Source organism: Pseudophryne corroboree, chromosome 5, assembly GCF_028390025.1.
Source record: "Pseudophryne corroboree isolate aPseCor3 chromosome 5, aPseCor3.hap2, whole genome shotgun sequence".
Classification (NCBI taxonomy): domain Eukaryota; kingdom Metazoa; phylum Chordata; class Amphibia; order Anura; family Myobatrachidae; genus Pseudophryne; species Pseudophryne corroboree.
In genome coordinates this window covers 38,822,657-38,837,480 of record NC_086448.1, presented here as the reverse complement: position 1 = coordinate 38,837,480, position 14,824 = coordinate 38,822,657, and the positions used below count along the sequence as shown (strand labels likewise).

The 14,824-nt window shown below is 47.3% G+C and overlaps 1 protein-coding gene across 1 annotated transcript in view; it reads right to left on the bottom strand.

Annotated features, from left to right (window-relative positions):
• The window catches only part of COL22A1 (collagen type XXII alpha 1 chain), a 381,368-nt gene that overhangs the window by 175,373 nt on the left and 191,171 nt on the right, over window positions 1–14,824 (bottom strand). The window contains exons 24-25 of the mRNA XM_063925140.1: window positions 11,336–11,389; window positions 7,673–7,726 (exon numbers count right to left, since the gene is read on the bottom strand). Of these exons, the coding sequence (XP_063781210.1) occupies window positions 7,673–7,726; window positions 11,336–11,389 (108 nt within the window). The remainder of the gene's footprint in view (window positions 1–7,672; window positions 7,727–11,335; window positions 11,390–14,824) is intronic.

Sequence of the window (14,824 nt, the reverse complement as noted above, 5' to 3'; positions counted from 1 at the left end):
GCAGTCAGTGATGTAGTATAGGATATAGAGGGGTTGTAGTTTAGGGTAAAGAGGAGTCAGTGATGTAGTATATGATCTAGAGGGGTAGTAGTCTGGGGTACAGAGGAGTCAGTGATGTAGTATAGGATATAGAGTGGATGTAGTGTAGGGTACAGAGGAGTCAGTGATGTAGTATATGATATAGAGGGGTAGTAGTGTGGGGTACAGAGGAGTCAGTGATGTAGTATAGGATATAGAGTGGTTGTAGTGTAGGGTACAGAGGAGTCAGTGATGTAGTACAAGATATAGAGGGGTAGTAGAGAAGGGTACAGAGGAGTCAGTGATGTAGTATATGACATAGAGGGGTAGTATTGTAGGGTACAGAGGAGTCAGTGATGTAGTGGTGGGTATATAGGGGTAGTAATGTAGTGTAGTGTTTAGAGGGGTAGTAATGTTGGTGTTGTAGTGTAGGATATAGAAGGGTAGTAATGTAGGGTAAAGAGGAGTCAGTGATGTAGTATAGGATATAGAGTGGTTGTAGTGTAGGGTACAGAGGAGTCAGTGATGTAGTATATGATATAGAGGGGTAGTAGTGTAGGGTACAGAGGAGTCAGTGATGTAGTATATGATATAGAGGGGTAGTAGTGTAGGGTATAGAGGAGTCAGTGATGTAGTATATGACATAGAGGGGTAGTATTGTAGGGTACAGAGGAGTCAGTGATGTAGTGGTGGGTATATATGGGTAGTAATGTAGTGTAGGGTTTAGAGGGGTAGTAATGTTGGTGTTGTAGTGTAGGAAATAATAAGATTTTACTTACCGGTAAATCTATTTCTCGTAGTCCGTAGTGGATGCTGGGGACTCCGTAAGGACCATGGGGATAGACGGGCTCCGCAGGAGACATGGGCACTTTAAGAAAGAATTTAGGTTCTGGTGTGCTCTGGCTCCTCCCTCTATGCCCCTCCTCCAGACCTCAGTTAGAGAAACTGTGCCCAGAAGAGCCGACAGTACAAGGAAAGGATTTTGGTAATCCAGGGCAAGATTCATACCAGCCACACTAATCACACCGTATAACATGAGTTTATAACAACCAGTCAACAGTATGACAACAGAGCATCAGGTCCAACCCTGATGCAACCATAACATAACCCTTATCGAAGCAATAACTATATACAAGCATTGCAGAAGAAGTCCGCACTTGGGACGGGCGCCCAGCATCCACTACGGACTACGAGAAATAGATTTACCGGTAAGTAAAATCTTATTTTCTCTAACGTCCTAGTGGATGCTGGGGACTCCGTAAGGACCATGGGGATTATACCAAAGCTCCCAAACGGGCGGGAGAGTGCGGATGACTCTGCAGCACCGATTGAGCAAACACAAGGTCCTCCTCAGCCAGGGTATCAAACTTGTAGAACTTTGCAAAAGTGTTTGAACCTGACCAAGTAGCCGCTCGGCAAAGCTGTAATGCCTAGACCCCTCGGGCAGCCGCCCAAGAAGAGCCAACCTTCCTAGTGGAACTGATTAACTGATTTTGGAAGCAGCAATCTAGCCGCAAAATGAGCCTGCTGAATCGTGTTACAGATCCAGCGAGCAATAGTTTGCTTTGAAGCAGGAGCACCAAGCTTGTTGGAAGCATACAGGAGAAACAAAGACTCTGTTTTCCTGACCCTAGCCGTTCTGGCTACATAGACCTTCAAAGCCCTGACCACATCAAGCAACTCGGAATCCTCCAAGTCAGTAGTAGCCACAGGCACCACAATAGGTTGGTTTATATGAAAGGATGAAACCACTTTCGGCAGAAATTATGGACGGGTCCGCAATTCTGCTCTATCAGCATGGAAAACCAGATAGGGGCTTTTATGTGACAAAGCCGCCAACTCTGACACACGCCTAGCCGAAGCCAAGGCTAATAGCATGACCACTTTCCACGTGAGGTATTTCAACTCCACCATTTTGAGTGGTCCAAACCAGTGGGATTTCAGGAAACTCAACACCACGTTAAGATCCCAAGGTGCCACTGGAGGCTCAAAAGGGGGCTGAATATACAGCACTCCCTTTACAAACGTCTGAACTTCAGGTAGAGAAGTCAACTCCTTTTGAAAGAAAATGGATAGGGCCGAAATCTGGACCTTAATGGAACCCAATTTTAGGCCCAAATTCACTCCTGACTGTAGGAAGTGAAGGAACGGCCCAGCTGGAATTCCTCCGTAGGGGCATTCCTGGCCTCACACCAAGCAACATATTTTCGCCATATACGGTGATAATGTTGAGCTGTTACGTGCTTCCTAGCCTTTATCAGCGTAGGAATGACCTCATCCGGAATGCCTTTCTCTGCTAGGATCCGGCGTTCAACCGCCATGCCGTCAAGCGCAGCCGCGGCAAGTCTTGGAACAGACAGGGCCCCTGTTGCAACAAGTCCTGTCTTAGAGGAAGAGGCCACGGGTTTCTTGCAGATCTGGATACCAAGTCCTTCGTGGCCAATCTGGAACAATGAGTATTGTTCTCACTCCTCTTTTTCTTATTATACTCAGCAACTTGGGTATGAGAGGAAGAGGAGGGAATACATAGACCGACTGGAACACCCACGGTGTCACCAGGGCGTCTACAGCTATCGCCTGAGGGTCTCTTGACCTGACGCGATACCTCTGTAGCTTTTTGTTGAAGCGGGATGCCATCATGTCCACCTGTGGCAGTCCCCACCGACTTGTAATCTGTGCGAAGACTTCCTGATGAAGTCCCCACTCTCCCGGGTGGAGGTCGTGTCTGCTGTGGAAGTCTGCTTCCCAGTTGTCCACTCCCGGGATGAACACTGCTGACAGTGCGCTTACGTGATTCTCCGCCAAGCGAAGAATTCTGGTGGCTTCCGCCATCTCCACTCTGCTCCTTGTTCCGCCTTGTCGGTTTACATGAGCCACTGCGGTGATGTTGTCTGACTGAATCAGAACCGGTTGGTCGCGAAGCAAGTTCTCCGCTTGACGCAGGGCGTTGTATACGGCCCTTAGTTCCAGGATGTTGATGTGAAGGCAAGTCTCTTGACTTGACCACAGACCTTGGAAATTTCTTCCCTGTGTGACTGCTCCCCACCCTCGGAGGCTTGCATCCGTGGTCACCAGGACCCAGTCCTGAATGCCGAATCTGCGGCCCTCTAGAAGGTGAGCGCTCTGCAGCCACCACAGAAGAGGCACCCTGTCCCTGGGGGATAGGGTGATTAACCGATGCATCTGAAGATGTGACCTGGACCACTTGTCCAGTAAGTCCCATTGAAAGGTCCTCGCATGGAACCTGCCGAAGGGAATGGCCTCTATGATGCCACCATCTTTCCCAGGACTCGAGTGCAGTGATGCACTGACACCTGTTTTGGTTTTAATAGGTTCCTGACCAGTGTCATGAGTTCCTGAGCTTTCTCTATCGGGAGATAAACCCTTTTCTGGTCTGTGTCTAGAATCATGCCCAGGAAAGGCAGACTAGTCGTAGGAACCAACTGCGACTTTGGAATATTTAGAATCCAGCCGTGTTGCCGTAACACTTCCAGAGAAAGTGCTACGCTGATCAGCAACTGCTCTCTTGATCTCGCCTTTATGAGGAGATCGTCCAAGTATGGGATAATTTTGACCCCTTGCTTCCTCAGGAGTACCATCATTTCCGCCATTACCTTGGTAAATATTCTCGGTGCCGTGGAGAGACCAAACGGCAACGTCTGAAATTGGTAATGACAATCCTGTACCACAAATCTGAGGTACGCCTGATGAGGTGGATAAATGGGGACATGAAGGTATGCATCCTATATGTCCAGAGACACCATAAAATCCCCCCCTTCCAGGCTTGCGATGACCGCTCTCAGCGATTCCATCTTGAACTTGAACCTTTTCCGGTATATGTTCAGGGATTTTAAATTCAATATGGGTCTGACCGAACCGTCCGTTTTCGGGACTACAAACATGGTCGAATAATAACCCCTTCCCTGTTGAAGGAGGGGAACCTTGACCACCACCTGTTGAAGATACAATTTGTGAATTGCAGTTAAACTATTTCCCTCTCGTGGGGGGAAGCTGGTCGGGCCGATTTGAGGTATCGGTGAGGGGGCATCTCTTCGACTTCCAGCTTGTATCCCTAAGACACAATTTTTATTGCCCAGGGATCCACCTGGGAGTGAACCCACTTGTGGCTAAAATTTCGAAGACGTGCCCCCACCAGGCCTAGTTCCGCCTGTGGAGCCCCAGCGTCCTGCGGTGGATTTTCTAGAGGCCGGGGAGGACTTCTGTTCCTGGGAACTAGCTGTGTTGTGCAGCTTCTTTCCTCTGCCCCTGCCTCTGGCAATTAAGGACGCACCTCGGACTTTCTTGCTTTGTGATCGAAAGGACTGCATTTGATAATGTCGTGCTTTCTTAGGCTGTGCGGGAATATAAGGCAACAGATCAGAATTACCAGCTATAGCTGGGGAGACCAGGTCAGAGAGTCCTTCTCCACACAATTCCTCAGCCTTGTAAGGTAACCTTGCATATGCCTCTTTTAGTCGGCATCACCTGTGCATGTTCCACAGGACACGTCTAGCAGAAATCGACATAGTGTTGACTCTAGAACCCAGTAGACTAATGTCTCTTTGGGCATGTTTTATATATATATATATATATATATATATATATATATATATATATATATAAGACAGCATCTTTTATATATATATATATATATATATACATATGTATACACATACTAGGGTCTCAATGTCCACGCTGCTACAGCGCTATAACCCCATGCCGACACAATCGCCGGTCTGAGTAGTGTACCAGCATGTGTGTAAATGGACTTCGAAGTACTTTTACTGCATGCTATCTTTTTAGGTAAACGTGACAAGCTTTGTCCACCCTAGGGGAAGATTCCCATCGTATCCTGGCCCTAGTAGGGAAAGGATACTCCCTGAGAATTCTTTGTGGGAAGCTGCAGCTTCTTGTCTGGAGATTCCCGCTCTTTTTCTTCATGAGAGGAGGGAAATTTACCTCAGCTTTCTTCCCCTTAAACATGTGTACCCTTGTGTCAGGGACAGATGAGTCATCAGTGATATGCAAATCATCTTTTATTACAATAATCATATATTGAATACTTTCCTGCCATTTTGGCTGTAACTTTGCATTATCGTAGTCGACACTGGAGTCAGACTCCGTGTCGATATCAGTGTCTATTATTTTGGATAGTGAGCGTTGTGAGACTCTGAATGTCTCTGCGACATAGGGACAGACATGGGTAGATTCCCTGTCTGTTCTCTAATCTTTTGTGCAATAAATTTACCTCAGCACTTAATTTCACATATCCAATCAGGTGTCGGCGTTGTCGACGGAGACACCACACACACACACACACACACATTTGCTCCATCACCTCCTTAGGAGAGCCTTTTACCTAAGACATGTCGACACACACGTACCGACACTACACACTCAGGGAATGCTCATCTGAAGATAATTCCCCCACAAGGCCCTTTGGAGAGACAGAGAGAGAGTATGCCAGCACACACCCCAGCGCTATATGACCCAGGAAAAAACACAGCAATTTAATGTTTACCCAGTAGCGCTGTTATTAACTGCGCCGAATTTATGTGCCCCCCCTCTTCTTTAAAACCCTCTCTTCTACCGTGGTATAAGCAGGGGAGAGACCGGGGAGCTTCCTCTCAGCGGTGCTGTGGAGAAAAAACATGGCGCTGGTGAGTGCTGAGGAAGAAGCCCCGCCCCCTCGACGGCGGGCTTCTGTCCCGCTTAAATATACATTTTCTTGGCGGGGGCTCATACATATATACAGTGCCCAACTGTATATATGTTTACTTTTGCCAAAAAGAGGTCCAAATGAAGCCCAGGGCGCCCCCCCCCCCCCCTGCGCCCTGCACCCTTACAGTGACCAGAGTATGTGAGGTGTGTGGGAGCAATGGCGCACAGCTGCAGTGCTGTGCATTACCTTAGTGAAGAACAGAGTCTTCTGCCGCCGATTTCGAAGTCTTCTTGCTTCTCATACTCACCCGGCTTCTGTCTTCCGGCTCTGCGAGGGGGCCGGCGGCGCGGCTCTGGGATCGGACGGCGAGGGTGAGATCCTGCGTACAATCCGTCTGGAGCTAATGGTGTCCAGTAGCCTAAGAAGCAGGACCTAGCTTCAGAGAGTAGGGCTGCTTCTCTCCCCTCAGTCCCACGATGCAGGGAGTCTGTTGCCAGCAGAGCTCCATGAAAATAAAAAAACCTAACAAAATACTTTCTCTCAGCAAACTCAGGAGAGCTCACTGAAAAGCACCCAGCTCGCTCTGGGCACAGTATCAAACTGAGGTCTGGAGGAGGGGCATAGAGGGAGGAGCCAGAGCACACCAGAACCTAAATTCTTTCTTAAAGTGCCCATGTCTCCTGCGGAGCCCGTCTATCCCCATGGTCCTTACGGAGTCACCAGCATCCACTGGGACGTTAGAGAAAGAAGGGTAGTAATGTAAGGTACAGAGGAGTCAGTGATGTAGTATATGATATAGAGGCGTAGTATTGTAGGGTACAGAGGAGTCAGTGATGTAGTATATGATATAGAGGCGTAGTATTGTAGGGTACAGAGGAGTCAGTGATGTAGTGGTGGTTATATAGGGGTAGTAATGTAGTGTAGGGTTTAGAGGGGTAGTAATGTTGGTGTTGTAGTGTAGGATATAGAAGGGTAGTAATGTAGGGTATAGAGGGGTCAGTGATGTAGTGTAGGGTACAGAGGAGTCAGTGATGTAGTATATGATCTAGAGGGGTAGTAGTGTAGGGTAAAGAGGAGTCAGTGTTGTAGTGGCGGGTATATAGGGGTAGTAATATAGTGTAGGATATTGAAGGGTAGTAATGTATGTAGAGTATAGAGGGGTCGGTGACGTAGTGTAGGGTATAGAGGGGTTAGTAAAAATGCTATGACGTACTTGCAATAGACTTCTGACCGCAGCTGACATACGGAATTCAGGGGGACATTTACTAAACAGTGATAAGAGCGGAGAAGTGAGCCAGTGGAGAAGTGCCCATGGCAACCAATCAGCACTGAAGTAACATCTATAATTTGCATACTGTAAAATGATACAGAGCTGCTGATTGGTTGATGGGGCAACTTCTCCACTGGCTCACTTCTCCGCTCTTATCACTGCTTAGTAAATGTCCCCCTCAGTCACAGGTGCATGCGCATCAAAATCAGGGCCTCTGTTCTATATTTCTATACGTGCAGTGAACTAATGTTAGGCACCATTCTGCATATAGAGAAATACCAGTGAGGGGGACTATGCAACACTAGCACTCAGCTGATACTACTTATTAATATAACACATAAACTGCTACTTCTTACTGGTATGATGCCTTCGGGTGGTTGGTTGTGCACACCCGGGGGATGCGCATACTGGACCTGAACTTTGGGAATGTTAGGGACCCACCTGGTGATGTCACCTGGTCGTGGTAAGTGGGTCTATATTTTTGACCAGAATTGTGCTAAGAACATCAATTTTACTCCATGTTAAATTGAAGAATATATTATAATTGTTCTGATTACCAGCGTTCTTAGTACTTAGAGTGCGCACCTGCATTTTCTCTTTTTTTTCTGTGTATCATGATCACTTAAACAGAAACAACTGGTTCATCCGACCCATTGCTAATTACAGACAAATACATGGAATGAAATGCACTCCGAGAGATTTGATAATAATTAAACACTTACCACATTTCCGGGTAGTCCTCGGTCTCCAGGCTGGCCGGCTAAGCCTGGTGGACCCTGCAAAGATAAGATTACAAAGGTTGCTTTAGGTAAACTCACTGGGATGGAGGGAAGGGGCAGCACAATAAAGGTAATTTGCAGACTGCGAAAGTAAGATTGCAATGCAAATGTACGCATCCCAGCACAGATTATCCACACGGCCACAGTAAGTAATACAAATATTTATTAAGAAATAAATGTTTTTACCGCCCGAAATTCGGATTTAAAATTCGAATTCCGAACTGCGGAAAGATCCAAACCGGGACTCAGTTTAGATCGGATCTCCTCAGGAGATCCGGACCGGGATTTGGTTTGGTTCGGAGCCACAAAATTCAGGTGGATTCAGATTTTTGGAGAACCGAACTGCACATCTCTAATGTGCCCCATGACTGGTAGCAGTAGCTATTCCTGAGGTCATGTCTCACATGTCATCTTCAATCGTGGGTTACTTGGCTGTATTAATCTATGGACTCAATCCAATTAGCAGCGAAGGGTGCGATGAGCCGTTGCCGAGGCGTTTTAACCTTTGCGGGCGAACTCCCACAAAATTGCTCCGAGCCCTATGGGGCAGCGAGCACTTTTGTGCGAGTTCAGGCTGACGTAAAGTGCGACCATTGCCGCTTTGACTGTCGCCAGCAAGATCATCATGGCTAATTGGATTGAGCCCTAAAACTGATGATGTGAATGACTCAATATTCTCTGAAAAACATTGCTCAAAATGTGTGCATGATATAAATAACTGTTAGTAAATAATGCTTATATTATACATATATTATACTTGTATTATATATTGTCTCATCCCTTTGCACCCTAGCTAAGTGGGACTTTAGTCATTCATGCCTTTTGTCTGATAAATTACATACAGTGGTACAAAAAGATACATCAGAGGAGTTGGGACAGTAATCTCTATGATATAATCATCTAGTACAGAGAGATACATCAGAGGAGTTGGGACAGTAATCTCTATGATATAATCACCTAGTACAGAGAGATACATCAGAGGAGTTGGGACAGTAATTTGTGTGATATAATCACCTAGTACAGAGAGATACATCAGAGGAGTTGGGACAGTAATCTGTGTGATATAATCACCTAGTACAGAGAGATAAATCAGAGGAGTTGGGACAGTAATCTGTGTGATATAATCACCTAGTACAGAGAGATACATCAGAGGAGTTGGGACAGTAATCTCTATGATATAATCACCTAGTACAGAGAGATACATCAGAGGAGTTGGGACAGTAATACTGTATGTGTGATATACTCCCACCGTACAGATGCACCAGAGGTGGTGGGGCAGTAATCTGTGTGACATAATCACCTAGTACAGAGAGATACATCAGAGGAGTTGGGACAGTAATCTGTGTGACATAATCACCTAGTACAGAGAGATACATCGGAGGAGTTGGGACAGTAATCTGTGTGATATAATCACCTAGTACAGAGAGATACATCAGAGGAGTTGGGACAGTAGTCTGTGTGACATAATCACCTAGTACAGAGAGATACATCAGAGGAGTTGGGACAGTAATAAGTGTGATATAATCACCTAGTACAGAGAAATACATCAGAGGAGTTGGGACAGTAGTCTGTGTGACATAATCACCTAGTACAGAGAGATACACCAGAGGAGTTGGAACAGTAATCTGTGTGATATAATCACCTAGTACAGAGAGATACATCAGAGGAGTTGGGACAGTAATCTGTGTGATATAATCACCTAGTACAGAGAGATACATCAGAGGAGTTGGGACAGTAATCTGTGTGATATAATCACCTAGTACAGAGAGATACATCAGAGGAGTTGGGGCAGTAATCTGTGTGATATAATCACCTAGTACAGAGAGATACATCGGAGGAGTTGGGACAGTAATCTGTGTGATATAATCACCTAGTACAGAGAGATACATCAGAGGAGTTGGGACAGTAATAAGTGTGATATAATCACCTAGTACAGAGAAATACATCAGAGGAGTTGGGACAGTAGTCTGTGTGATATAATCACCTAGTACAGAGAGATACACCAGAGGAGTTGGGACAGTAATCTGTGTGATATAATCACCTAGTACAGAGAGATACATTAGAGGAGTTGGGACAGTAATCTGTGTGATATAATCACCTAGTACAGAGAGATACATCAGAGGAGTTGGGGCAGTAATCTGTGTGATATAATCACCTAGTACAGAGAGATACATCGGAGGAGTTGGGACAGTAATCTGTGTGATATAATCACCTAGTACAGAGAGATAAATCAGAGGAGTTGGGACAGTAATCTGTGTGATATAATCAACTAGTACAGAGAGATACATCAGAGGAGTTGGGACAGTAGTCTGTGTGACATAATCACCTAGTACAGAGAGATACATCAGAGGAGTTGGGACAGTAATAAGTGTGATATAATCACCTAGTACAGAGAAATACATCAGAGGAGTTGGGACAGTAGTCTGTGTGACATAATCACCTAGTACAGAGAGATACATCAGAGGAGTTGGGGCAGTAATCTGTGTGATATAATCACCTAGTAAAGAGAGATACATCGGAGGATGTGGGACAGTAATCTGTGTGATATAATCACCTAGTACAGAGAGATACATCAGAGGAGTTGGGACAGTAGTCTGTGTGACATAATCACCTAGTACAGAGAGATACATCAGAGGAGTTGGGACAGTAATAAGTGTGATATAATCACCTAGTACAGAGAAATACATCAGAGGAGTTGGGACAGTAATCTGTGTGATATAATCACCTAGTACAGAGAGATACATCAGAGGAGTTGGGACAGTAATCTGTGTGATATAATCACCTAGTACAGAGAGATACACCAGAGGAGTTGGGACAGTAATCTGTGTGATATAATCACCTAGTACAGAGAGATACACCAGAGGAGTTGGGACAGTAATCTGTGTGACATAATCACCTAGTACAGAGAGATACATCAGAGGAGTTGGGACAGTAATCTGTGTGATATAATCACCTAGTACAGAGAGATACATCAGAGGAGTTGGGACAGTAATCTGTGTGATATAATCACCTAGTACAGAGAGATACATCGGAGGAGTTGGGACAGTAATCTGTGTGATATAATCACCTAGTACAGAGAGATACACCAGAGGAGTTGGGACAGTAATCTGTGTGATATAATCACCTAGTACAGAGAGATACATCAGAGGAGTTGGGGCAGTAATCTGTGTGATATAATCACCTAGTACAGAGAGATACACCAGAGGAGTTGGGACAGTAATCTGTGTGATATAATCACCTAGTACAGAGAGATACATCAGAGGAGTTGGGGCAGTAATCTGTGTGATATAATCACCTAGTACAGAGAGATACATCAGAGGAGTTCGGGCAGTAATCTGTGTGATATAATCACCTAGTACAGAGAGATACACCAGAGGAGTTGGGACAGTAATCTGTGTGATATAATCTCCTAGTACAGAGAGATACACCAGAGGAGTTGGGACAGTAATCTGTGTGATATAATCACCTAGTACAGAGAGATACATCAGAGGAGTTGGGACAGTGGGTAAACCTGTTCCTTTCTGACCACATCCGATTGTGTCACTTTTCATTTTGCATCTATTAGAGTATTCAGGTAATAGTATTAATGCTACGGTTTATACTTACAATATCTCCCTTTGGTCCACGCTCTCCTTTGGCTCCATCTTGCCCCTGTGGACCCTGTATTTAAAAAAAAAAAAAAAAAAACAACAGATATTAAAATAAATAATGAAGCATAGTAACATTATGCACAGCCTTGACTGGAAACAAGTGGGGCACGTGCCTTGTATACTATACAATTGCAGCATATGAATCACCCATCGGCATACTGTAAGTTCATTGGTCCCTTAGTGAAATATGCTATCACTGATCCTAGAACCATAGGATGACGCCCCTCTGTTTAGGAAACCCCAACCACACACCTGTAGTCTCAGGGCCGGCTCCAGGCCTACTAGCACCCTGAGCGAGAAAATTTAAAAGTGCCCCCCCCCCTCCCCCATGCGCGCGCCGAAGGCGCGCGCTCCTGAAAAAGTGGGTGTGGCCTCCTGAAAAAGTGGGCGTGGTCTCGCCCCCCAGCAGTGCCAGCTACACATGACATGCCCTCCGGCAGTGCCAGCTACACGTGACATGACTCCCAGCAGTGCCAGCTACACATGATAGTGTTCACTTTTTAGGGCAGGTTGCTGATCACAGGGAGGGCACATTTTTAAGTTAGGTGGGCAAAATGATGTACATATTGTAATGCTTGTTGTACCCATTTCCACACGCTAAAGCATGGACAGTGCGCGCCGAAGGCGCGCAGCAAAAATTTAGGGGAGTTACTTCGTGGGGAAGGTGCGTAGCCACATTATAGTGGCAATTCACATTACACCACACAGTAGTGCAGCTAATACACATTGCACCAGGTAGAACCTCCTATAAGAGCACGTTAGACACATTGCGCCAGGTAGAGCACTGAGACACACTGCCCAGCCACAGACGCCTAGCGGGAACACTACATGATATGCCCCCCAGCAGTGCCAGCTACACATGACATGCCCCCCAGCAGTGGCAGCTACACGTGACATGCCCCCCATCAGTGCCAGCTACATAAATGGCCACACAGTTCCAGATGGATAAATGCCCCCACAGCGCAGATATGCCCCCACAGTGCCAGATACATTAATGCCCTCACAGTGCAAGATATGCCCCCACAGTGCAAGAAATGCCCCCACAGTGCAAGAAATGCCCCCACGGTGCCAGATACATAAATGCCCCCACGGTGCCAGATACATAATTGCCCCCACGGTGCCAGATACATAATTGCCCCCACGGTGCCAGATACATAAATGCCCCCACGGTGCCAGATACATAAATGCCCCCACGGTGCCAGATACATAAATGCCCCCACGGTGCCAGATACATAAATGCCCCCACGGTGCCAGATACATAAATGCCCCCACAGTGCCTGATACATAAATGCCCCCACAGAGCCAGATAAATGCCCCCACAGTGCCAGATAAATGCCCCCACAGTGCCAGATAAATGCCCCCACAGTGCCAGATAAATGCCCCCACAGTGCCAGATAAATGCCCCCACAGTGCCAGATAAATACCCCCACAGTGCCAGATATGCCCCCACAGTGCCAGATATGCCCCCACAGTGCCAGAAATGCCCCCACAGTGCCAGAAATGCCACCCACAGTGCCAGATATGCCACCCACAGTGCCAGATATGCCACCCACAGTGCCAGATATGCCACCCACAGTGCCAGATATGCCACCCACAGTGCCAGATATGCCCCCACAGTGCCAGATATGCCCCCACAGTGCCAGATATGCCCCCACAGTGCCAGAAATGCCCCCCACAGTGCCAGATATGCCACCCACAGAGCCAGATATGCCCCCACAGTGCCAGAAATGCCCCCCACAGTGCCAGATATGCCCCCCACAGTGCCAGATATGCCACCCACAGTGCCAGATATGCCACCCACAGTGCCAGATATGCCACCCACAGTGCCAGATATGCCACCCACAGTGCCAGATATGCCCCCACAGAGCCAGATATGCCCCCACAGTGCCAGATATGCCCCCACAGTGCCAGAAATGCCCCCCACAGTGCCAGATATGCCCCCCACAGTGCCAGATATGCCACCCACAGAGCCAGATATGCCCCCACAGTGTCAGATATGCCCGCACAGTGCCAGAAATGCCCCCCACAGTGCCAGATATGCCACCCACAGTGCCAGATATGCCCCCAGGCCACAGAACCAGATATGCCCCCACAGAGCCAGATATGCAATGCCCCCCACAGTGCCAGAAATGCCCCCCCCATAGCCAGAAATGCCCCCACAGTGCGGATCCCCCCAATACCTGCGGCGCTGCTGGGGAGGAGTACTGCTGCTGTCCGCCTGTCCGAGTGTGCTGGCGAGCGGGCGGGAGTGCTGGCGGGCGGGCGGGCGGGCGGCCGGCGAGTCAGAGTGAGCCTGGGTCCGGGTGGCCACTTGTGTGCACTATGGCGCCGGCGTCTGACGTCAGACACCGGCGCCGCGCAGCGCGCATAGCGCACAGTGCACACGGGCCAATGCTGCACACACAGGGCCGGCTCCAGCATCGAATATGGCGGCGCCAGCGCGCGGCGCCCATTAAGGGTGGCGCCCTGTGCGGCCGCTCTATTCGAACATGCCTAGAGCCGGCCCTGTGTAGTCTCACAACAGCTAGAGAACCACTATAATGCTGCAGGCTACACCATAAAAGCATTCTTACCTAATTTCCACACCTCAGCTCCGTAATATGGGCAGAGGAGGTATAATACAAATTGTATGGCACTACTGCATGACATCATTCACATCATCAAGTGGGCAGGGCTTAATGTGGGATGTCACTTATTGCGCCATTGCGGCATGTTCCCTCCAACCTTGGGGATGGGTTAGCATTTCTGCAGAACTAAATGCCTCTTAGGAGTAGACAGTAAACAGTTCACGGTAGGAGCAAGGGTCAGGAAGGGAGGCCGCGAGTAAGGGCTGGATAAAACAAATGCAGCCATTCTCCTACAACTGTAAGAATGCTGCAACAATATATTGCCACCAGAGGGGGAACGCCTCAGTCATATTATCATGGAGCCTAATGACTCTATGCCGATAATAAATCGCTTGTTAATGGTCTACAGTATCCTCACCGCATGGTCCATATTTGAGATCTATTCATATTTCCTACAGAGCCACAGAATGACCACAGCACAAGGACATTGATGCAATGGTGCTTGCGGAATTGCATTCATAGTCCTGCAGCCTGCCAGTGACCTTTGCATAGGAAATGTGATATTACAGTAGGTGACCTAAAACAACAAAACACTTCAAACGAGCCGGCCTAAGTGTGTTACACAATCATATGAAATAATGGCAGTAGCTGCACAGCTCACATAAAAACCCTGCAGGAACCACGGATGTGCAGTCAGGGCAGGCAGGGGGAGCAGAGCCTTCCTGTCATGCTCCCTGTCCAACTCCTGCAATTTTATCTAAAAACTATTAGAATAATGCAAAGATATTTATATTACTTTATTTATTGTAATCCTTTTTATAGGTAACACTCAGCAGCTTTGTGGAGATCCCTTGACCTGCAGGGAGACGAGAGATGAG